Genomic DNA, 27,435 nt, shown 5'->3' with positions numbered 1-27,435 from the left:
CAATTTTTTTCTTTTGCGATTCAGATAGAGCATCAATTTTAAGCAACTTTCTAAATTACTCCTATTATCAATTTTTCTTTGTTCTTTTGCTATTTTTATTTGAAAATGAAGGCATCTAAGCTTTTTTGTTGGTTCAGAACTCTGGACAGAACTTTTTTATTGGTGGATGAATTTATCCACCAATCAGCAAGGACAACCCAGGTTGATCACCAAAAATGGGCCGGCATCTAAACTTACATTCTTGCATTTCAAATAAAGATACCAAGAGAATAAAGAAAATTTTATAATAGGAGTAAATTAGAAAGATGTTTAAAATGTCATGCTCTATCTGAATCACTAAAGAAAAAATTTGGGTTCAGTGTCCCTTTAATGTATTGTATTTATTTGTATTGAGAGTGTCCCCTGGTGTCTATTCTGTGGTATATGTTTTATACCACACATAGTCACTTTTTCTTATTTTTTCTTGTTGAGTAACTGTTGCTTTTCTATCATCTCGAACCAGTCTGCCCATTCTCCTCTGACATCAACAAGGCATTGTCGTCCACACAACTGCTGCTCACTGGATATTTTCTCTTTTTCGGACCATTCACTGTAAACCCTAGAGATGGTTGTGAGTGAAAATCCCAGTAGATCAGCAGTTTTTGAAATACTCAGTCCAGCCCGTCTGGCACCAACAACCATGCCACATTCAAAGTCACTTAAATCCCCTTTCTTCCAGATTCTGATGCTTGGTTTAAACTTCAGCAAGTCATCTTCACTACATCTAGATGCCTACATGCATTGAGTTGCTGCCATGTGATTGGCTGATTAGCAATTTGTGTTACAACGCAATTGAACAGGTGTACCTAATAAAGTGTCAGGTGAGTGTATATACATACATATAAATCTTTAGACATGTATGTATCTCTATGTTAAAGCCCTTTGAAGCCTTTTTATTTTCCCTAAGACCCGAGACTTTGAGTTTGTATAACTTTTTTTTGCGCAATATTTTTTTTAATAATATTTATTTGAGGGTGTTATTATAAGTGTAACTGTACTGTATAATGTATATTTATTAGACAGTGTTATTATGTGTGTAACTGTACTGTGTAATGTATATTTATTAAACAGTGTTATTATGTGTGTAACTGTACTGTGTAATGTATATTTATTAGACAGTGTTATTATGTGTGTAACTGTACTGTGTAATGTATATTTATTAGATAGTGTTATTATGTGTGTAACTGTACTGTGTAATGTATATTTATTAGACAATGTTATTATGTGTGTAACTGTACTGTGTAATGTATATTTATTAGATAGTGTTATTATGTGTGTAACTGTACTGTGTAATGTATATTTATTAGATAGTGTTATTATGTGTGTAACTGTACTGTGTAATGTATATTTATTAAACAGTGTTATTATGTGTGTAACTGTACTGTGTAATGTATATTTATTACAGTGTTATTATGTGTGTAACTGTACTGTGTAATGTATATTTATTAGATAGTGTTATTATGTGTGTAACTGTACTGTGTAATGTATATTTATTAAACAGTGTTATTATGTGTGTAACTGTACTGTGTAATGTATATTTATTAGACAGTGTTATTATGTGTGTAACTGTACTGTGTAATGTATATGTATTAGATAGTGTTATTATGTGTGTAACTGTACTGTGTAATGTATATTTATTAGATGGTGTTATGTGTGTAACTATACTGTGTAATGTATATGTATTAGATGGTGTTATGTGTGTAACTGTACTATGTAATGTATATTTATTAGATGATGTTATTATGTGTGTAACTGTACTGTGTAATGAATATTTATTAGACAGTGTTATTATGTGTATAACTGTACTGTGTAATGTATACTTATTAGATAGTGTTATTATGAGTGTAACTGTACTGTGTAATGTATATTAGTGTTATTATGTGTGTAACTCTACTGTGTAATGTATATTTATTAGACAGTGTTATTATGTGTATAACTGTACTGTGTAATGTATACTATTAGATAGTGTTATGAGTGTAACTGTACTGTGTAATGTATATTAGTGTTATTATGTGTGTAACTGTACTGTGTAAAGTATATTTATTAGACAGTGTTATTATGAGTGCAACTGTACTGTGTAACGTATATTAGATAGTGTTATTATGTGTGTAACGGTACTGTGTAACGTATATTTATTAGACAGTGTTATGTGTATAACTGTACTGTGTAATGTATATTTATTAGACAGTGTTAATATGAGTCTAACTGTACTATGTAATGTATATTTATCAGAAAGTGTTAATATGAGTGTAACTGTACTGTGTAATGTATATTTATTAGATAGTATTATAAGTGTAACTGTACTGTGTAATGTATATTTATTAGATAGTGTTGTGTGTAACTGTACTGTGTAATGTATATTTATTAGATGGTGTTATTATGAGTGTAACTGTATTGTGTAATGTATATTTATTAGACAGTGTTAATATGTGTGTAACTGTACTGTGTAATGTATATTTATTAGATAGTGTTATTATAAGTGTAACTGTACTGTGTAATGTATATTTATTAAAGAGTGTTATTATGTGTGTAACTGTACTGTGTAATGTATATGTATTAGACAGTGTTAATATGAGTCTAACTGTATTATGTAATGTATATTTATCACACAGTGTTAATATGAGTGTAACTTTACTGTGTAATTTATATTTATTAGATAGTGTTATGAGTGTAACTGTACTGTGTAATGTATTTTATTAGATGCTGTTATTATGTGTGTAACTGTACTGTGTGATGTATATTTATTAGACGGTGTTATTATGAGTAACTGTACTTTGTAAAGTATTTTTAATGTGCTTTGTGCAACTTTTTCTTTTTGTGATAGAGTTAAACAGAGCTCTGAGGACGCGCTCTCTCGATCAGTTGTACTTGTAAAACGAGCAAAAAAACAGATGCGCAAACACCCACAACAAACCGCTTTCCGATTGTGCATAACTGTTACACTTCACTCATAATATGACCCTTGGTCTTGCCAATTCCCTTTAAACTTTAAGTTAATACATTCTTAGCGTACTGACGTGTAGTAATCTTACCTCTGGAGTTTGGTTACTATCTGTGTATTGTCCATGGTTTTCTGTTAACGTCCTGTAGTCTTTCTCTGTTCGTTTGTCTTGTTTCTTCTCTTTCAAATACACAGTTTCGTTCAGATTACAGCTGCTAACATTTTCACCTTTGTGGACAAAATTACATATTTATAGTGAGGAAAATAGATGAATGAAAAATGTGTCAAATATATTTTATAATATATAAATTGAAAAGTAAATCTGACTCACAGTCACTTTATGATTTCAGAGACATTGCTGTCAAAATTAAAATGCACATAGACGAATGACATCTTTCAATAGAAACATATTTGTAATATACATGTACTGGCTAAAATGCTGACCGTTTAAGTCTTAACATTTTTCTCTGCACGTGAAGCACAGCTAGATATTCTCTGTGCACCAGCATTTTAAATACTGCAGATGCTCAGAGCACCAGTGGGGCTTGTGTCATGTCAGCAATTATGTAAATTGAGTTATTACCAAATGGTATAAGCACCTTATGTTCCCTGAGCAAGTGTTGTGTTTAAAATGCTGGTGGAATAGTGCATACTTAAAGGGATAGTAAGCACCAAAAATGTTAATTGTTTAAAAAGATAGATAATCCCGTATTTTCCATTCCTCTGTTTTGCACAACCAACACTGTTATAGAAATATACTTTTTACCTCTGTCATTACCTTGTATCTAAGCTTCTGCTGACTGCCTCCTTATCTCACGTCTTTTGACAAACTTGCATTTTAGGCAATTAGTACTGACTCTTAAATAACTTCACATGCATGAGCATAACGTTATTTATGTAAAACACATGAACTAACACCCTCTAGCTGTAAAAAATACTGTCAAATGCAGAGGCGGCCTTCAAGGGCTTAGAAATTACCATATGAGCCTACCTAGGTTTAGCTTTCAACTAAGAATAACAAGAAAACAAAGCAAATCTGAGGATAAAAGTAAATTAGAAAATTGTTAAAAATTAAAAGCCCTAGCTGAATCATGAAAGGTAATTTGGACTTTACTATCCCTTTAAACAGACTTTTGAAACAGCTATAGGTTTTATTAGAAACATTTTTGCCAATACCTGTATATTACAAAAAAATTGTGATTCTGAAATGCACCCATGTGGATTCCAAATTGGGCTGAAATGTTCCTTTAATGTCTGTGAACTCTAGATATCCAAAAAAAAAAAATTAAACTCCTGTGGGAAGGTAGCTTTATCATACATTTGATTAAAGGATTGTTAAAAACAGTAGAATTGCATAATCAAAAAGTGCATAATAAAAAGACAATGCAATAGCACTTACTGTGAATTTTAAACGAGCAGCAGATTTTTCTCTAACAAATTTCCAAATTGTATTTAATTTGCTGCCCCCTGTATCAGGTGATAGTGATCAGCAAATCACAGACTCATATGTATACACTGTGAACTTGTGCACATATAGGAACTGGTGCCTCATAAAGTGGATGCAAATTGGAAAGTTTCTTAAAACGACACTCCTTAAGTACCCCTAACAGATCAGGTTTTCATGCCATCTTAAAGGGACACTGAACCCAAATATTTTCTTTTGTGATTCAGATAGAGCATGCAATTTTAAGCAACTTTCTAATTTACTCCTATTATCAAATTTTCTTCATTCTCTTGGTATCTTTATTTGAAATGCAAGATTGTAAGTTTAGATGCCGGCCATTTTTGGTGAACAACCTGGGTTGTTCTTGCTGATTGGTGGATAAATTCATCCACCAATAAAAAAGTGCTGTCCAGAGTACTGAAACAAAAAAAACCTTAAATGCCTTATTTTTCAAATAAAGATAGCAAGAGAACGAAGAAAAAATGATAATAGCAGTACATTTCAAATTGCATGCTCTATCTGAATCACAAAAGAAAACATTTGGGTTCAGTGTCCCTTTAAGTAAAGGCAGCACAGGTGAAATAATCAGCTAATGGGTGAGAACAGGTTAATAACCATGGTTACTGATCAGCTGATTACTTCACCTGTGTTCCAATTGAAAAATATGGCCTATTAGGGGTACTTGACGACTGGAGTTGAGAAACACTGCTCTATCTGAATCATGACAGTAATAAGTCTTAAAATGCCAAAATCCCCAGTGACATAATATTACACACCGTCGTCACCCTATTTTTTTTGCTTGGTCTGAACATTTCTGAAGTAATTTACAAGATAGCTGCAATTTTTGCCAAAGTGGCTAAAATTTGTTGGTACTTTATTCCTGATTGTAGTCAAACTTGAAAGTGTATTAAAAGGTAATAACACACACTCTCATAAAACACACCGCACACTCATACAACACACACCGCACACTCATACAACACACACCGCACACTCATACAACACACCACACCGCACACTCATACAACACACCACACCGCACACTCATACAACACACCACACCGCACACTCATACAACACACACCGCACACTCATACAACACACCACACTGCACACTCATACAACACACCACACCGCACACTCATACAACACACCACACCGCACACTCATACAACACACCACACCGCACACTCATACAACACACCACACCGCACACTCATACAACACACCACACCGCACACTCATACAACACACCACACCGCACACTCATACAACACACACCGCACACTCATACAACACACACCGCACACTCATACAACACACCACACCGCACACTCATACAACACACCACACCGCACACTCATACAACACACCACACCGCACACTCATACAACACACCACACCGCACACTCATACAACACACCACACACTCATACAACACACACCCCACACTCATACAACACACACCGCACACTCATACAACACACACTCTCATAAAACACATCGCACACTCATACAACACACCACACCGCACACTCATACAACACACACCGCACACTCATACAACACACACCGCACACTCATACAACACACCACACCGCACACTCATACAACACACCACACCGCACACTCATACAACACACCACACCGCACACTCATACAACACACACCACACACTCATACAACACACCACACCGCACACTCATACAACACACCACACCGCACACTCATACAACACACCACACCGCACACTCATACAACACACACCGCACACTCATACAAAACACCACACCGCACACTCATACAACACACACCGCACACTCATACAACACACCAAACCGCACACTCATACAACACACCACACCGCACACTCATACAACACACCACACCGCACACTCATACAACACACACCGCACACTCATACAACACACACCCCACACTCATACAACACACACCCCACACTCATACAACACACCACACACTCATACAACACACACCGCACACTCATACAACACACACCGCACACTCATACAACACACACCGCACACTCATACAACACACCACACACTCATACAACACACACCCCACACTCATACAACACACACCGCACACTCATACAACACACACCGTACTCTCATACAACACACCACACCCTCATACAACACACACCCCACACTCATACAACACACCACACCACACACTCATACAACACACACCGTACTCTCATACAACACACACCGCACACTCATACAACACACCACACCGCACACTCATACAACACACCACACCGCACACTCATACAACACACCACACCACACACTCATACAACACACCACACCGCACACTCATACAACACACCACACCGCACACTCATACAACACACCACACCGCACACTCATACAACACACACCGCACACTCATACAACACACACCGCACACTCATACAACACACACCGCACACTCATACAACACACACCGCACACTCATACAACACACACCCCACACTCATACAACACACCACACCACACACTCATACAACACACACCGCACACTCATACAACACACACCCCACACTCATACAACACACCGCACACTCATACAACACACACCCCACACTCATACAACACACCACACCACACCACACACTCATACAACACACCACACCACACACTCATACAACACACACCCCACACTCATACAACACACCACACCGCACACTCATACAACACACACCGCACACTCATACAACACACCCTTTAAACAACACACACACACACTACACACTCACCACTAACTCATACAACACACTCTCATAGAACACACCACACACTCTCAAACAACACACACACCACTAACTCATACAACACACCACACACTCTCATAAAACACACACACACCACACTCATACAACCCACACCACTAACTCATACAACACACCACAAACTCTCATACAACACACCCTTTAAACACACACACACACTACACACTCTCAAACAACACACCACACACTCATACAACACCCACATTCTCCTCTCATACAACACACACATACACAACACACTCTCAAACACCACACACACACTCAACACTCTCATACAACACACCACACACTCTCATACAACACACCACACACACTCATACAACACACCACACACACTCATAAAACACACCACACACACTCATAAAACACACCACACACACTCATAAAACACACCACACACACTCATAAAACACACCACAGACACTCATAAAACACACCACACACACTCATACAACCCCCCTCCCACACACACACACACTCATACAACCCCCCCCACACACTCATACAACCCCCCCACACACAATCATACAACCCCCCACACACACACACTCATACAACCCCCCCCCACACACACACTCATACAACCCCCCACACACACACACTCATACAACCCCCCACACACACTCATACAACCCCCCCCACACACACATACAACCCCCCCACACACACTCATACAACCTCCCATACACACTCATACAACCCCCCATACACACTCATACAACCCCTCCCCCACACACACGCAATAATACAACCCCCACACACACACATTCATACAACCCCCCCCCACACACACACATTCATACAACCCCCCATTCACACATTCATAGAACCCCCCCACACACACTCATACAACCACCCCACACCACACACATACATACAACCCCCACACACCACACACACTGATACAACACCCTCCACACTCTCATACAACACCCCCCACACACACTCATACAACACCCCCCACACACACTCATACAACACCCCCCACACACACTCCCATGCAACACACACACTTTCATAAAACAAAAACACACACCCGCCACACTCTCATAAAACACACACCCCACACACTGTCATGCAACACCCACACACTCTCATACAACACACACCCTCATATAACACCCCCCACACACTCATACAACACACACCACCCACACACCACACACTCTCATACAACACACAACACCCACTCTCATACAACACACAACACCCACTCTCATACAACACCCCCATACTCACATACAACACACACACACTCTTATACACCCCACACACAACACACTTTCATACAACACACACACCACACACTCTCATAAAACACCCCCACACTCTCATACAACACACCACACACTCTCATACAACACACACCACCCACACTCATACAACACCCCCATACTCTCATACAACACACACACACCACACACTCTCATACAACACGCACACACTCTCATAAAACAAAAACACACACCCCACACAGTCATACAACACACACCCCACACAATGTCATACAACACACACACATTCTTACATAACAAAAACGCACACCACACACTCTCACCACACACACTCTTATATAACACACACGAGTTGCACCCTGTAATGGGTCCTGACCAGTGATTTGAAGAACCCTGCTCAAATCCTTTAGAGAATGTAATTTTAAGACTATCAACCCTGCACTACTGTGTGTTAAACCCTTGCATGGCCCTTTAATTTTGATTTTAGTGCCCATTAAGTGTCCCTTTAATTGCATTATCTGGCACATTGTAACGTTTAAGAAACTTTGCAGGATACTCCCCTAACAAAAACAAATCACCCACCTGATGTTCTTGCATGGTATTCTGCCCCAGATGCTGAGCTGATCTCCGCTAGCTCAGTATTTGAAAGAGGCTTAAAAATCTGACGGCCACAACTGGTAGAAGAAATAAAACAGTAAATTGTATTATATATTCTGGTCATTATATATGTATGCGTTTCTCAAGAATATGCTTTATCTAAATACATTGTCTAAACAGAAGTGACCAATATAAATACTGCTAAACCTTATTAAATTGCAAACAAAACCATTTATCTAGGACCAACAAGTAGTCATTCTTTTTCACAGATACAGTGAAATTGTATAGATTTGTATAGAATAGATTAAGACCAAGACCCCTGGAAATCTTTACTGATACATAGAGGCCAATTTAACAAATGTCTTGCGGACCTGATCCGACAGTGCGGATCAGGTCCGCAAGACATCGCTGAATGCGAAGAGCCATACGCTCTCCGTATTCAGCATTGCACCAGCAGCTCACAAGAGCTGCTTGTGCAATGACGCTCCCTGCAGACTCGCGGCCAATCGGCCACCAGCAGGGAGTTGTCAATCAACCCGATCGTACTCGATCGGGTTGAATTCCGGCGATTCCTGTCTGCCTGCTCAGAGCAGGCGGACAGGGTTATGGATCAGCAGTCTTTGTGACCGCTGCTCCATAACTGCTGTTTCTGGCGAGTCTGAAGACTCGCCAGAAACACGGGCCGCCAAGCTCCGTTCGGAGCTTGATAGATAGGCCCCATAGTCTACCAGTTTTTAAGAAATAGGGTAATAATGTATGAATTCCAATAGAACTAGTTACTCACATCTGCTTCGCTAACCACTGGGAAATTCTTGTCTGTCTATTCATGCACCACATAAAACCACATGACAGACATAAAATCCGCCCTGCAAGATATCAGTAATTATTATTTGAAGCTATAGGACAAGGGAAAGTAAAATCAAAATGAAACTTTAATGAATCAGAGACAGCATGGAATTTTAAGACTTTCCAATTTACATCTATTATCAAATTTGTTTCCTTCTTTTGGTATCCTCTGTTGGAGAATAAACCTCAGTAGGCTAAGGAGCATGCTACATACATGTCCTTAGTGCTCTATGGCAGAAGTTTTTACAACAATGTATAAGATTGGTACAAACATTATTGCAAACACTGTTACAAAAGAGTGCTAAGAACTCCTGTGAGACTACCTAGGTTTAATATTCATCAAAGGATAGCAAGAGATTGAAGCAAATTTGATAACAGAAGTAAATTGGAATGTTTTAAACTGCATGCTCTTTCTAAACCATAAAAGTTTAATTATAGTTTAATTTTACTGTTCCTTGCACTATCGGAGATTCACAATTTTGAAAAATATCCTTCCTCACCTTTATCTATTATTCCCATGTTCCTATTGTCTTTTCCGTCTTTTATTCTTTCTTTCTGTATTTTTTTTAATTGTGCTGCTACCATATACAATTTAGTTAGCATAATTCTTATCCTATGTTAAATATACCAAAAAGGTAACTACAAAACAATGTCAAATACAATGGACATATGTGACTTACAATAGTGTACCAATAATGACAATTTAATGTCCCTTTAAATAAATGTATACATTCCTCAGGGTCTCCTCGGAAGTTTCTTTTAGTGATATATCTTATAATGCACCGTAAAGAAAATATAAAAATGACACATAGGACCCCCTGTACTAAGTTGTCAACTGAGTTTTCATACTGAATCTCGCTTCAAAATCCAGGTGCGGACTAAATTTCAAAGCTGTCACCCCTTTAAAAAGAAAAAAATATAATCTGCAGACGGATTTATACGTGTTTCTTCGCTCGCTGCTTGTGTGTGGATATGCTATTTTATGCCTTCTCTCAACAGTCGAATATTATCAAAAGTTCAACCTGCGCATTTCATTTGTGTAAAATCCCGCGTGAAGTTTCATGGAACAACATATAACAAGTCTTAGCAGGCAGACACAGTAAAATTAATTGGGGTCCCAGACAGGAGGGCGTGAATTTCACATTGAAGATCAACAATCTTGCAGTATAAAACAATCACATTAGAAAATAGCAAATAACTTACTTCACATACATTAACTTTCGAAAATACCCATAAAAGTGTAAATTATCAAAAAGTCCAAATAAGGGTAGTTTTAAACTGGTTAGAAAAAAAAGGCATATAATTATTAATGCGTCAAAATTGTACGGTGGAATACTTACCAGGATTGTTGCGGTCACAGTCTACAGCAATGTCTTCGATAATCTCTGACCCCAGACACTGAATAACCTTTCGCTCATAATCGAGAAGATCTGCAACATAGGCTGTGCCTCCACCGGTTCCCTTTGCTGATTGTTACTCTCTTGCAAGTTTGCCTTTGGTAACACGTTTAATGTCATTAAATCTTTTCTTGCAATGGTCTATGTACTTTTTTTAGGCCCTTATGCACTAACAGCATCGCTGATCTTCTTCTAGAGAATTTTGTTACAGAGTTGTGGTGTCTGCTTTGAGCGGATTTCAAATATGAAATCATAGAACCGCCATGTTATTCTGCTGGTGGGAATACTGGATATTGCAGCCTGTCTTGGTCTCTCTGTACTCAACTGATGAAGCCATTCCTGGAAACTCGTATATGCTCAGTATTCAATCCAAAAATAAATTGTCTCTAAAAACTTTAAGGGAAACTAATTTTTATACACTGGGTAACCTTTCTGTTCCACTTCAAACCCCACTTTTGACACCTCTTGTGAGTCACGTGGGCCTACATGTTGATGATGCATTAGTAACTTTGTATATTTGCACTGAGTGGGGCTTCAAAGTTATCAATATTCCACAGGCCTTCGCAAAGGATTTGACACAAGTTTTTTTATATACTTTTTTAGTACAATAGGATGGCAGATAAACTTCCACAAGGTGCGAGTTACGGCAGGATAATTCGATTCTCAATATGTGATCAAAATGATGACATAGTACAGGAGGCCCATAGTGTGATCCTGTTTCTAAAAGATACTTTTTAAATGTTGGAAGATCCCGGAAGCGTAAGAATTTTATTGACACTCTCCTGGGTGAATACCACTTTTGACCTTTAAGAATTATGCCTCTATGAAACAGTATAACTTTATTTCTCATTTTTATATTTTATTTGTGCTGTACTATAAAATATATGACAAAAGGGAACTCTAAAGTACAGACACCTTAATTTAAAGGAACATTACAGTTTCATTGATACACTATTGCTATTCACATAATATCATTGTATTCGTTTTCACCTTTTCTATATATTTCAGTCACCATTTTGAGTTTTGTCTATTCAGTGGCTGGTATACATGCCGACTAATCATGAACCAAGAGAAACCTTTTTTTCTAATTTTTACTACTTAAAGGGACAGTAAACCTAAAAAATAATGCTGTCAGACAGAGCAGGAGCGAGCTGCACTTAGTGTTATGACGCGGTCGGGCCGGGCTGTGACTATACAGCTGGCCCGATGCGCTGTGTAATAAAAACAGACCTGCTCAGAAGAGTACAGAGTGCGGGTCTGAAAAACGGACATATTTTAAAAAAAATCAAAGGGAATAAAAGGGTTTATAACGATAGCACTAAAATAATGTTATATAATTCTGCACTATGTGCAGAATTATATAACATTATTTTTTAGGTTTACTGACACTTTAATTCTATAAATTACTGTAGGGTAATAAAATATTTGAAAGATTAATATTTGTTTTTTAACATCAATATTAACTTGGTTGCTCAAGTTAAAAGGAAAGTCTAAACGTTTTGGATACTGGCAGTGTAGCCAATAGAAACCTGCCATTTCATCACTGCCAAAAAACAATTACGCGTTGTACTTGTAAGTACAAATTTCTAAGTTTTTCCACATCCAGAGTACTTAAATGATGATTTACGCTGCCCATATTTAATATGATTTATTCCTATATAATTTAAATACAAATTTTACGTTTTTGATCATATTTGATTTTTGTTACTATTTTTGATGCACATTAACAATACAATTTTTTTCCTGCATATTTTTCTGTGAATGGTTCAATTATTCGTTTTGTAAGATATTTAAAACACAAATTTGTAATGCCTACATCTCACAAAACTGTAGTATATGCCCACTGGCAAGACACCCTGTTTTCAGGCTTTAGATCATTCCACCAGGAATATAGAAGTACTATCAGCATTCTTTAATAATTTCACCAGCCCAGGGACCTTTACGGCTAGATTTAGAGTTCTGCGGCCAAAGGGGTGCGTTAGCTACGCTGGTTTTTTTTCTCCCGCACCTTTTAAATACCGCTGGTATTTAGAGTTCACAGAAGGGCTGCGTTAGGCTCCAAAAAAGGGAGCGTAGAGCATATTTACCGCAACTGCAACTCTCGATACCAGCGGTGCTTACAGACGCGGCCAGCTTCAAAAACGTGCTCGTGCACGATTCCCCCATAGAAAACAATGGGGCTGTTTGAGCTGAAAAAAAACCTAACACCTGCAAAAAAGCAACGTTCAGCTCCTAACGCAGCCCCATTGTTTCCTATGGGGAAACACTTCCTAAGTCTGCACCTAACACCCTAACATGTACCCCGAGTCTAAACACCCCTAACCTTACACTTATTAACCCCTAATCTGCCGCCCCCGCTATCCCTGACCCCTGCATATTATTATTAACCCCTAATTTGCCGCTCCGTACACCGCCGCAACCTACGTTATCCCTATGTACCCCTAATCTGCTGCCCCTAACACCGCCGACCCCTATATTATATTTATTAACCCCTAATATGCCGCCCCCAACGTCGCTGCTACCTACCTACACTTATTAACCCCTAATCTGCCGATCGGATCTCACCGCTACTATAATAAATGTATTAACCCCTAATCCGCCTCACTCCCGCCTCAATAACCCTATAATAAATAGTATTAACCCCTAATCTGCTCTCCCTAACATCGCCGACACCTAACTTCAATTATTAACCCCTAATCTGCCGACCGGATCTCGCCGCTACTCTAATAAATGTATTAACCCCTAAAGCTAAGTCTAAACCTAACACTAACACCCCCCTAAATTAAATATAATTTAAATCTAACTAAATAAATTAACTCTTATTAAATAAATTATTCCTATTTAAATCTAAATACTTACCTGTAAAATAAACCCTAATATAGCTACAATATAAATTATAATTATATTGTAGCTATTTTAGGATTAATATTTATTTTACAGGCAACTTTGTATTTATTTTAACCAGGTACAATAGCTATTGAATAGTTAAGAACTATTTAATAGCTAAAATAGTTAAAATAATTACACAATTACCTGTAAAATAAATCCTAACCTAAGTTACAATTAAACCTAACACTACACTATCATTAAATAAATTAAATAAAATACCTACAAATAACTACAATTAAATAAACTAACTAAAGTACAAAAAATAAAAAAGAACTAAGTTACAAAAAATAAAAAAATATTTACAAACATTAGAAAAATATTACAACAATTTTAAACTAATTACACCTACTCTAAGCCCCCTAATAAAATAACAAAGACCCCCAAAATAAAAAAATGCCCTACCCTATTCTAAATTAAAAACGTTCAAAGCTCTTTTACCTTACCAGCCCTGAAAAGGGCCATTTGCGGGGCATGCCCCAAATAATTCAGCTCTTTTGCCTGTAAAAAAAAAACATACAATACCCCCCCCAACATTACAACCCACCACCTGCATACCCCTAATCTAACCCAAACCCCCCTTAAATAAACCTAACACTAAGCCCCTGAAGATCTTCCTACCTTATCTTCACCATGCCAGGTTCACCGATCCGTCCTCCGAAGTCTTGATCCAAGCCTCCGAAATCTTCATCCAAGCCCAAGCGGGGGCTGGCGATCCATAATCCGTCTGAAGTCTTCTATCAAGCGGCGGCTGAAGAGGTCCAGAAGAGGTTCCAAAGTCTTCATCCTATCTGGGAAGAAGAGGAGATACGGACCGGCAACCATCTTGATCCAAGCGGCATCTTCTATCTTCATCCGATGACGAACGGCTCCATCTTGAAGACCTCCAGCGCGGATCCATCTTCTTCTTCCGACGTCCAACTGAAGAATGAAGGTTCCTTTAAGGGACGTCATCCAAGATGGCGTCCCTCGAATTCCGATTGGCTGATAGGATTCTATCAGCCAATCGGAATTAAGGTAGGAAAATTCTGATTGGCTGATGGAATCAGCCAATCAGATTCAAGTTCAATCCGATTGGCTGATCCAATCAGCCAATCAGATTGAGCTCGCATTCTATTGGCTGATCGGAACAGCAAATAGAATGCAAGCTCAATCTGATTGGCTGATTCCATCAGCCAATCAGAATTTTCCTACCTTAATTCCGATTGGCTGATAGAATCCTATCAGCCAATCGGAATTCGAGGGACGCCATCTTGGATGACGTCCCTTAAAGGAACCTTCATTCTTCAGTTGGACGTCGGAAGAAGAAGATGGATCCGCGCTGGAGGTCTTCAAGATGGAGCCGTTCGTCATCGGATGAAGATAGAAGATGCCGCTTGGATAAAGATGGTTGCCGGTCCGGATCTCCTCTTCTTCCCGGATAGGATGTTGACTTTGGAGCCTCTTCTGGACCTCTTCAGCCGCCGCTTGATAGAAGACTTCAGACGTATTATGGATCGCCAGCCCCCGCTTGGGCTTGGATGAAGATTTCGGAGGCTTGGATCAAGACTTCGGAGGACGGATCGGTGAACCTGGCATGGTGAAGATAAGGTAGGAAGATCTTCAGGGGCTTAGTGTTAGGTTTATTTAAGGGGGGTTTGGTTTAGATTAGGGGTATGTGGGTGGTGGGTTGTAATGTTGGGGGGGGGGTATTGTATGTTTTTTTTTTACAGGCAAAAGAGCTGAATTATTTGGGGCATGCCCCGCAAATGGCCCTTTTCAGGGCTGGTAAGGTAAAAGAGCTTTGAACTTTTTTAATTTAGAATAGGGTAGGGCATTTTTTTATTTTGGGGGTCTTTGTTATTTTATTAGGGGGCTTAGAGTAGGTGTAATTAGTTTAAAATTGTTGCAATATTTTTCTAATGTTTGTAAATATTTTTTTATTTTTTGTAACTTAGTTCTTTTTTATTTTTTGTAATTTAGTTAGTTTATTTAATTGTAGTTATTTGTAGGTATTGTATTTAATTTATTTGATAATAGTGTAGTGTTAGGTTTAATTGTAACTTAGGTTAGGATTTATTTTAAAGGTAATTTTGTAATTATTTTAACTATTTTAGCTATTAAATAGTTATTAACTATTTAATAGCTATTGTACCTGGTTAAAATAAATACAAAGTTGCCTTTAAAATAAATATTAATCCTAAAATAGCTACAATATAATTATAATTTATATTGTAGCTATATTAGGGTTTATTTTACAGGTAAGTATTTAGATTTAAATAGGAATAATTTATTTAATAAGAGTTAATTTATTTCGTTAGATTTAAATTATATTTAACTTAGGGGCGTGTTTGTGTTAGGTTTAGACTTAGCTTTAGGGGTTAATACATTTATTAGAGTAGCGGCGAGATCCGGTCGGTAGATTAGGGGTTAATACTTGAAGTTAGGTGTCGGCGATGTTAGGGAGAGCAGATTAGGGGTTAATACTATTTATTATAGGGTTATTGAGGCGGGAGTGAGGCGGATTAGGGGTTAATACATTTATTATAGTAGCGGTGAGATCCGATCGGCAGATTAGGGGTTAATAAGTGTAGGTAGGTAGCGGCGACGTTGGGGGCGGCATATTAGGGGTTAATACATATAATATAGGGGTCGGCGCTGTTAGGGGCAGCAGATTAGGGGTACATAGGGATAACCTAGGTTGCGGCGGTGTACGGAGCGGCAGATTAGGGGTTAAAAAATTTTAATAGAGTGGCGGCGATGTAGGGGGACCTCGGTTTAGGGGTACATAGGTAGTTTATGGGTGTTAGTGTACTTTAGAGCACAGTAGTTAAGAGCTTTATAAACCGGCGTTAGCCCAGAAAGCTCTTAACTACTGACTTTTTTCTGCTGCTGGAGTTTTGTCGTTAGATTTCTAACGCTCACTTCAGCCAAGACTCTAAAAAACGGCGTTAGAAAGATCCCATTGAAAAGATAGGATACGCAAATGGCGTAGGGGGATCTGCGGTATGGAAAAGTCGCGGCTGCAAAGTGAGCATTAGACCCTTTCCTGACTGACTCCAAATACCAGCGGGCGGTAAAAACCAGCGTTAGGAGCCTCTAACGCTGGTTTTCACGGCTACCGCCCAACTCTAAATCTAGCCGTATGTTTCTCTACCCTTATTTGTTTTTCACAGGGATGCTAATCTTTATGTACTGAACATCAATAAAATGGTAATAAATAAAAGCAACATTTAATAAAAAGGTGAATGTTTTGGGTATTTACAGATTTTAATTTGCCCAGGAATAATCATCAAGTTCGGTTCCTTTGACACTATAACATTTAAAAAAAAAATGTAATAAGTCTTACAGAGAGATCTGGTTGCAATTAAAAGTACAACATCAAGGCTGTTATTTTACCTGTTACAAATATGGCTTGATGATAACCTGCTCTGCTGTAAAAGATCCTGAGAACTTGACGTGTATCCCACAGGTTTATGTAAGTTAACACTTGGCTTTGTAAGAAAATCAGCAGTATCAGGAAACTCAATAGGCGATCGGTTAAACAGAGAGCCACTGATAGATGACCCATGGCTTGGTGAATTCACAGGACTCAGGCTAGGAGAAGTACCTAAAGTAAAGCACAACAACAAAAAATATAATATAGATTGAGTTATTATGTATGTAACTGTACAGTGTAATGTATTTTATTAGACAGTGTTCATATGAGTGTAACTGTACTGTGTAATGTATATTTATTAGATAGTGTTATTATGTGTGTAACTGTACTGTGTAATGTATATTTATTAGACAGTGTTATTATGTGTGTAACTGTACTGTATAATGTATATTTATTAGATAGTGTTATTATGTGTGTAACTGTACTGTGTAATGTATATTTATTAGACAGTGTTATGTGTGTAACTGTACTGTTTAATGTATATTTATTAGATAGTGTTATTATGTGTGTAACTGTACTGTGTAATGTATATTTATTAGACAGTGTTATTATGTGTGTAACTGTACTGTGTAATGTATATTTATTAGACAGTGTTATTATGTGTGTAACTGTACTGTATAATGTATATTTATTAGATAGTGTTATTATGTGTGTAACTGTACTGTCTAATGTATATTTATTAGACAGTGTTATGTGTGTAACTGTACTGTGTAATGTATATTTATTAGACAGTGTTATTATGTGTGTAACTGTACTGTATAATGTATTTTATTAGATAGTGTTCATATGAGTGTAACTGTACTGTGTAATGTATATTTATTATATAGTGTTATTATGTGTGTAACTGTACTGTGTAATGTATATTTATTAGACAGTGTTATTATGTGTGTAACTGTACTGTGTAATGTATATGTATTAGATGGTGTTATGTGTGTAACTGTACTGTGTAATGTATATTTATTAGATGGTGTTATGTGTGTAACTGTACTTTGTAATTCATATTTATTAGACAGTGTTATTATTAGGGTAACTGTATTGTGTAATGTACATTTATTAGATAGTGTTATTATGTGTGTAACTGTACTGTGTAATGTATATTTATTAGATAGTGTTATTATGTGTGTAACTGTACTGTGTAGTGTATATTTAATTAGTGTTATGTGTGTAACTGTACTGTGTAATGTATATTTATTAGATGGTGTTATTATAAGGGTAACTGTACTGTGTAATGTATATTTATTAGATAGTGTTATGTGTGTAACTGTACTGTGTAATGTATATTTATTAGATAGTGTTATTATAAGTGTAACTGTACTGTGTACTGTATATTTATTAGATGGTGTTATTATAAGTGTAACTGTACTGTGTAAGGTATATTTTTTAGTCAGTGTTATTATGTGTGTAACTGTACTGTGTAATGTATATTTCATTAGATGGTGTTATGTGTGTAACTGTACTGTGTAATGTATATTTCATTAGATGGTGTTATGTGTGTAACTGTAATGTATATTTATTAGATGGTGTTATTGTGTGTGTAACTGTACTGTGTAATGTATATTTATTAGATAGTGTTATTATGTGTGAAACTGTACTGTGTAATGTATATTTATTAGATGGTGTTATGTGTGTAACTGTACTGTGTAATGTATATTTATTACATAGTGTTATTATTAGTGTAACTGTACTGTGTAATGTATTTTATTAGTGTTATTATGAGTGTAACTGTACTTTATAATGTATATTTATTAGATAGTGTTATGTGTGTAACTGTACTGTGTAATGTATATTTATTACATAGTGTTATTATTAGTGTAACTGTACTGTGTAATGTATTTTATTAGTGTTATTATGAGTGTAACTGTACTTTGTAATGTATATTTATTAGATAGTGTTATGTGTGTAACTGTACTGTGTAATGTATATTTATTACATAGTGTTATTATTAGTGTAACTGTACTGTGTAATGTATTTTATTAGTGTTATTATGAGTGTAACTGTACTTTGTAATGTATATTTATTAGATAGTGTTATGTGTGTAACTGTACTGTGTAATGTATATTTATTACATAGTGTTATTATTAGTGTAACTGTACTGTGTAATGTATATTTATTACATAGTGTTATTATTAGTGTAACTGTACTGTGTAATGTATATTTATTATATGGTGTTATGTGTGTAACTTTACTGTGTAATGTATATTTATTAGATAGTGTTATGTGTGTAACTGTAATGTGTAATGTATATTTATTACATAGTGTTATTATGTGTGTAACTGTACTGTGTAATGTATATTTATTATATGGTGTTATGAGTGTAACTGTACTGTGTAATGTATATTTATTAGATAGTGTTATGTGTGTAACTGTACTGTGTAATGTATATTTATTACATAGTGTTATTATTAGTGTAACTGTACTGTGTAATGTATTTTATTAGTGTTATTATGAGTGTAACTGTACTTTGTAATGTATTTTTATTTCACAAAAAGAAAATTACTAGCCTGTTAAAACAAAAACAATAATAAATTAAACAAAAAACAATGTTAGTGCAAAAAGGATATGTCCAAAAGGCAAGCATCCTTGAAAAACCAAGAGACTATTTGGTGAAACGATCGTTGGATTTGAGCTTGTGATGTCACATTGTGGACGGAGACCAACCTTCTAAACTGCAAACTGTAATCATAGAAATTGTTTACAATATACAGTCTGTGTAATATACGGATGTTCTAGCTGTGGTTGTCCTCTGTAAACTCCTGTGATTTTAAGACGTTTTAATAAATTGTTTTAACATTCATCTAAGTTCACTTCTATCTGTCCCTGCTGGAGTCTCAAATTTCTTTTATATCTAGAGCTTGATGTGAAGCTGTGCAGTATGTGAGTATACAACTTACATGTGAATTAACCCTGTAGTCTCACACAACTTCACTATTGGCAGCAAGGATCTGTTTTATTTGAGGTTAACCCTTGGAGTTCGACTGCAACATTCATTTCCACTGAGAAATAATCCCTGGGATCACTTATGCACATTTGGAGTTGGGATTTAGTCTCCAATTGACTTTTTTGGACATATCCTTTTGGCACTAACAAATTGTTTTTCGTTTAATGTATTTTTATTACATGGTGTTATTATGAGTGTAACTGTGCTGTGTAATGTATATTTATTAGACAGTGTTATTTGTGTAACTGTACTGTGTAATGTATATTTATTAGATAGTATTAGTATGTGTGTAACTGTGCTGTGTAATGTATATTTATTAGACAGTGTTATTTGTGTAACTATACTGTGGAATGTATATTTATTAGTGTTATTATGAGTGTAACTGTACTGTGTAATGTATTTTATTAGATGGTGTTATGAGTCTAACTGTACTGTGTAATTTATATTTATTAGACAGTGTTAATATGAGTGTAACTATACTGTGTAATGTATTTTATTAGATGGTGTTATGAGTCTAACTGTACTGTGTAATTTATATTTATTAGACAGTGTTAATATGAGTGTAACTGTACTGTGTAATGTATATTTATTAGATGGTATTAAGAGTGTAACTGTACTGTGTAATGTATATTTATTAGACAGTGTTATTATGTGTGTAACTGTACTGTGTAATGCATATTTATTAGATAGTGTTATTATGAATGTAACTGTACTGTATAATGTACAGTATAGTAATATGAGCAGAAAACCTGACAAGCGCAAACATCAGCGATAAACCCCTTGTAGCTCACGCGTGTTAGCGCTCCACTTGTAATCTAGCCCATAGTGTATTACAGAAATAAAATGTAATTCCTACCAGCTCTCCTGGGGCCAATATGGTGCGTCAGTGTCACAGACGACGATCTTTGCTTTGGTATTGTAAGCAGGTTTGAACTAAATGGTCCATTTGGATACGATCCTTGGCTAGCAAAAAACGGACATTTCATTACTATTTACAGTTAGATTTTGATGCCTAATATGGTCTATATTATTTTATATATGCATAAGGAAAATGTAATTATGTTTACAGATATATATAGAGATTTATATCTATAAAGGTATAGTTTAAAAACAAAATTTATGCTTACCTGATAAATTTCTTTCTCTTGTGGTGTATCCAGTCCACGGGTTCATCCATTACTTGTGGGATATTCTCCTTCCCAACAGGAAGCTGCAAGAGGACACCCACAGCAGAGCTGTCTATATAGCTCCTCCCCTAACCCCCTCCTCCAGTCATTCGACCGAAGACAAGTAAGAAAAAGGAGAAACTATAGGGTGCAGTGGTGACTGTAGTTTAAAAAAATAAAAACACCTGCCTTAAAGTGACAGGGCGGGCCGTGGACTGGATACACCACAAGAGAAAGAAATTTATCAGGTAAGCATACATTTTGTTTTCTCTTGTAAGGTGTATCCAGTCCACGGGTTCATCCATTACTTGTGGGATACCAATACCAAAGCTTTAGGACACGGATGAAGGGAGGGACAAGGCAGGCACTTAAACGGAAGGCACCACTGCCTGTAAGACCTTTCTCTCAAAAATAGCCTCCGAGGAAGCAAAAGTATCAAATTTGTAGGATTTAGAAAAAGTATGAAGCGAAGATCAAGTCACCACCTTACAAATCTGTTCAACAGAGGCCTCATGTTTAAAAGCCCATGTGGAAGCTACCGCTCTAGTAGAATGAGCTGTAATTCTTTCAGGAGGCTGCTGGCCAGCAGTCTCATAAGCTAAACGGATTATGCTTCTCAGCCAAAAAGAAAGAAGTTGCCGAAGCCTTTTGGCCTCTCCTCTTTCCAGAGTAGACAACAAACAATGCAGATGTTTGACAAAAATCCTTAGTAGCTTGCAAATAAAACTTTAAAGCACAAACCACGTCAAGATTGTGTAACAGACGTTCCTTCTCTGAACAAGGATTAGGACACAGTAACGGAACAACAATTTCCTGATTGATATTCCTATTAGATACTACCTTAGGAAGAAACCCAGGTTTGGTACGCAAAACTACCTTATCTGCATGGAAGATCAGATAAGGGGAATCACACTGTAAGGCAGATAACTCTGAAACTCTTCGAGACGAAGAGATAGCTACTAAAAACAGAACTTTCCAAGATAAAAGCTTGATATCTATGGAATGCAAGGGTTCAAACGGAACCCCTTGAAGAACTTTAAGAACTAAATTTAAACTCCATGGCGGAGCAACAGGTTTAAACATAGGCCTGATTCTAACCAAAGCCTGAACGTCTGGAACATCAGCCAGACGCTTGTGCAAAAGAATAGACAGAGCAGAAATCTGTCCCTTTAAAGGAACTAGCCGATAATCCCTTTTCCAATCCTTTTTGGAGAAAAGATAGTATCCTAGGAATCCTGACCTTACTCCACGAGTAACCCTTGGATTCACACCAATGAAAATATTTACACCATATCTTATGATAGATTTTCCTGGTGACAGGCTTTCGAGCCTGAATCAAGATATCAATGACCGACTCGGAGAAACCACGTTTAGATAAAATCAAGCGTTCAATCTCCAAGCAGTCAGACGCAGAGAAACTAGATTTGGATGTTTGAATGGACCTTGGAGTAGAAGGTCCTGCCTCAGCGGCAGAGTCCATGGTGGAAAGGATGACATGTCCACCAGATCTGCATACCAAGTCCTGCGTGGCCACGCAGGTGCTATCAAAATCACTGAAGCTCTCTCCTGCTTGATCTTGGCAATCAGACGAGGGAGCAGAGGAAATTGTGGAAACACCTAAGCCAGGCTGAAGGACCAGGGCACTGCTAGAGCATCTATCAGCGTTGCCTGGGGATCCCTTGACCTGGACCCGTAACGAGGAAGCGTGGCGTTCTGACGAGACGCCATCAGATCCATTTCTGGTTTGCCCCATAATTGAATCAGCTGGGCAAATACCTCCGGATGGAGCTCCCACTCCCCGGATGAAAAGTCTGCCGACTTAGAATGTCCGCCTCCCAGTTCTCTACTCCTGGTATATGGATAGCTGAGAGATGGCAAGAGTGAACCTCTGCCAATAGAATTATCTTGGAAACTTCCATCATTGCCAGGGGACTCCATGTTCCCCCCTGATGGTTGATATAGGCTACAGTCGTGATATTGTCCGACTGAAATCTGATGAATCTGACCGCAGCTAGCTGAGGCCAAGCCTGAAGAGCATTGAATATCGCTCTTAGCTCCAGAATGTTTATCGGAAGGAGGGCCTCCTCCTGAGTCCACAAACCCTGAGCCTTCAGGGAATTCCAGACTGCGCCCCAGCCCAGAAGGCTGGCATCTGTCGTCACTATAGTCCACTCTGGCCTTTGGAAACTCATACCCCTGGACAGATGGACCAGAGATAACCACCAGAGAAGAGAATCCCTGGTCTCTTGATCCAGATTTAACAGAGGAGACAAATCTGTGTAGTCCCCGTCCCATTGATTGAGCATGCAAATTTGCAGTGGTCTGAGATGTAGGCGGGCAAACGGAACTATGTCCATTGCCGCTACCATATCAGGCCAATCATTTCCATACACTGAGCCACTGACGGCCGAGAAGTGGAATGAAGAACACGGCAAGAAGTTAGAAGCTTTGATATCCTGACCTCTGTCAGAAAAATTTTCATTTCTACCGAATCTATCAGAGTTCCAAGGAAGGAAACTCTTGTGAGGGGGGAGAGTGAACTCTTTTCTCTGTTCACCTTCCACCCGTGAGACCTCAGAAAGGCCAGAACAATGTTCATATGGGACTTGGCGATTTGAGAAGTCGACGCCTGGATCAGAATGTCGTCTAGGTAAGGAGCCACCGCTATGCCCCGTGGCCTTAGAACCGCCATTAGAGACCCTAGAACCTCCGTAAAGATTATTGGCGACGTGGCTAATCCGAAGGGAAGAGCCACAAACTGGTAATACCTGTCTAGGAAGGCGAACCTGAGGAACTGATGATGATCTCTGTGAATCGGAATGTGGAGATAAGCATCCTTTAAGTCCACGGTAGTCATATATTGACCCTCCTGGATCATAGGGAGGATGGTTTGGATTGTCTCCATCTTGAAAGATGGGACCCTGAGAAATTTGTTTAGGATCTTGAGATCCAAGATTGGTCTGAACGTTCCCTCTTTTTTGGGAACTATAAATAGGTTTGAATAGAAACCCTGCCCCTGTTCCTCCCATAACCAGTAGGTCTTGAACGCAACGTAAGAATGCCTCTCTCTTTATCTGGTTTGCAGATAGTTGTGAGAGATGAAATCTCCCCTTTGGAGATGAACCTTTGAATTCCAGAAGATATCCCTTGGAAACAATCTCTAGTGCCCAGGGACCCTGGACGTCTCTTGCCCAAGCCTGAGCGAAGAGAGAAAGTCTGCCCCCTACTAGATCCGGACCCGGATCGGGGGCTACTCCTTCATGCTGTCTTAGAGGCAGCAGCAGGTTTTTTGGTCTGTTTCCCTTTGTTCCAAGCCTGGTTAGGTCTCCAGACTGGTTTGGACTGGGCGAAATTTCCCTCTTGTTTTGCATTAGAGGAAGCTGAAGCTGCGCCACTCTTGATGTTTCGAAAGGAACGAAAACTATTCTGTTTGGTCCTTAACTTATTGGACCTATCCTGAGGAAGGGTGTGACCTTTTCCTCCAGTAATATCAGAAATTATCTCCTTCAGACCAGGCCCGAATAGGGTCTGTCCCTTGAAGGGGATGTTTAGAAGCTTACGGCTAGATTTAGAGTTCGGCGGTAGCCGTCAAAACCAGCGTTAGAGGCTCCTAACGCTGGTTTTGGGCGCCCGCTGGTATTTGGAGTCAGTGATTAAAGGGTCTAACGCTCACTTTTCAGCCGCGACTTTTCCATACCGCAGATCCCCCTACGCCATTTGCGTAGCCTATCTTTTCAATGGGATCTTTCTAACGCTGGTATTTAGAGTCGTTTCTGCAGTGAGCGTTAGAGCTCTAACGACAAGATTCCAGCCGCCTGAAAATAGCAGGAGTTAAGAGCTTTCTGGCTAACGCCGGTTTATAAAGCTCTTAACTACTGTACCCTAAAGTACACTAACACCCATAAACTACCTATGTACCCCTAAACCGAGGTCCCCCCACATCGCCGCCACTCGATTAAAATTTTTAACCCCTAATCTGCCGACCGCCACCTACGTTATACTTATGTACCCCTAATCTGCTGCCCCTAACACCGCCGACCCCTGTATTATATCTATTAACCCCTAACTTGCCCCCCACAACGTCGCCGCAAGCTACTTAAAATAATTAACCCCTAATCTTCCGACCGCAAATCGCCGCCACCTACGTTATCCCTATGTACCCCTAATCTGCTACCCCTAACATCGCCGACCCCTATGTTATATTTATTAACCCCTAATCTGCCCCCCACAACGTCGCCGACACCTACCTACACTTATTAACCCCTAATCTGCCGAGCGGACCTGAGCGCTACTATAATAAAGTTATTAACCCCTAATCCGCCTCACTAACCCTATCATAAATAGTATTAACCCCTAATCTGCCCTCCCTAACATCGCCGACACCTACCTTCAATTATTAACCCCTAATCTGCCGACCGGAGCTCACCGCTATTCTAATAAATGTATTAACCCCTAAAGCTAAGTCTAACCCTAACACTAACACCCCCCTAAGTTAAATATAATTTTTATCTAACGAAATAAATTAACTCTTATTAAATAAATAATTCCTATTTAAAGCTAAATACTTACCTGTAAAATACATCCTAATATAGCTACAATATAAATTATAATTATATTATAGCTATTTTAGGATTAATATTTATTTTACAGGCAACTTTGTAATTATTTTAACCAGGTACAATAGCTATTAAATAGTTAAGAACTATTTAATAGTTACCTAGTTAAAATAATTACAAATTTACCTGTAAAATAAATCCTAACCTAAGATATAATTAAACCTAACACTACCCTATCAATAAAATAATTAAATAAACTACCTACAATTACCTACAATTAACCTAACACTACACTATCAATACATTAATTAAACACAATTGCTACAAATAAATAAAATTAAATAAACTATCTAAAGTACAAAAAATAAAAAAGAACTAAGTTACAGAAAATAATAAAATATTTACAAACATAAGAAAAATATTACAACAATTTTAAACTAATTACACCTACTCTAAGCCCCCTAATAAAATAACAAAGCCCCCCAAAATAAAAAATTCCCTACCCTATTCTAAAATACAAATATTACAAGCTCTTTTACCTTACCAGCCCTGAACAGGGCCCTTTGCGGGGCATGCCCCAAGAATTTCAGCTCTTTTGCCTGTAAAAAAAAACATACTATACCCCCCCCCCAACATTACAACCCACCACCCACATACCCCTAATCTAACCCAAACCCCCCTTAAATAAACCTAACACTACCCCCCTGATGATCTTCCTACCTTGTCTTCACCATGCCAGGTTCACCGATCCGTCCTGGCTCCAAGATCTTCATCCAAGCCAAGCGGGGGCTAGACATCCACTGAAGAAGTCCAGAAGAGGGTCCAAAGTCTTCCTCCTATCCGGCAAGAAGAGGACATCCGGACCGGCAAACATCTTCTCCAAGCGGCATCTTCTATCTTCTTCCATCCGATGACGACCGGCTCCATCTTGAAGACCTCCAGCGCGGATCCATCCTCTTCTTCCGACGACTAGACGACGAATGACGGTTCCTTTAAGGGACGTCATCCAAGATGGCGTCCCTCGAATTCCGATTGGCTGATAGGATTCTATCAGCCAATCGGAATTAAGGTAGGAATTTTCTGATTGGCTGATGGAATCAGCCAATCAGAATCAAGTTCAATCCGATTGGCTGATCCAATCAGCCAATCAG

General features: G+C 38.1%; 1 protein-coding gene across 2 annotated transcripts in view; it reads right to left on the bottom strand.

Moving 5' to 3' along the window:
* Nucleotides 1-27,435, bottom strand: part of PDE3B (phosphodiesterase 3B) — a 569,714-nt gene that overhangs the window by 138,930 nt on the left and 403,349 nt on the right. For both annotated transcript variants that reach the window (XM_053720621.1, XM_053720622.1), the window contains exons 5-8: nucleotides 21,419-21,525; nucleotides 17,585-17,795; nucleotides 9,063-9,154; nucleotides 3,072-3,208 (exon numbers count right to left, since the gene is read on the bottom strand). In XM_053720621.1, the coding sequence (XP_053576596.1) occupies nucleotides 3,072-3,208; nucleotides 9,063-9,154; nucleotides 17,585-17,795; nucleotides 21,419-21,525 (547 nt within the window). The remainder of the gene's footprint in view (nucleotides 1-3,071; nucleotides 3,209-9,062; nucleotides 9,155-17,584; nucleotides 17,796-21,418; nucleotides 21,526-27,435) is intronic.

This window comes from Bombina bombina, chromosome 7 (genome assembly GCF_027579735.1).
Source record: "Bombina bombina isolate aBomBom1 chromosome 7, aBomBom1.pri, whole genome shotgun sequence".
Taxonomy (NCBI): Eukaryota; Metazoa; Chordata; class Amphibia; order Anura; family Bombinatoridae; genus Bombina; species Bombina bombina.
This window is presented reverse-complemented; position numbering and strand designations above follow the sequence as displayed.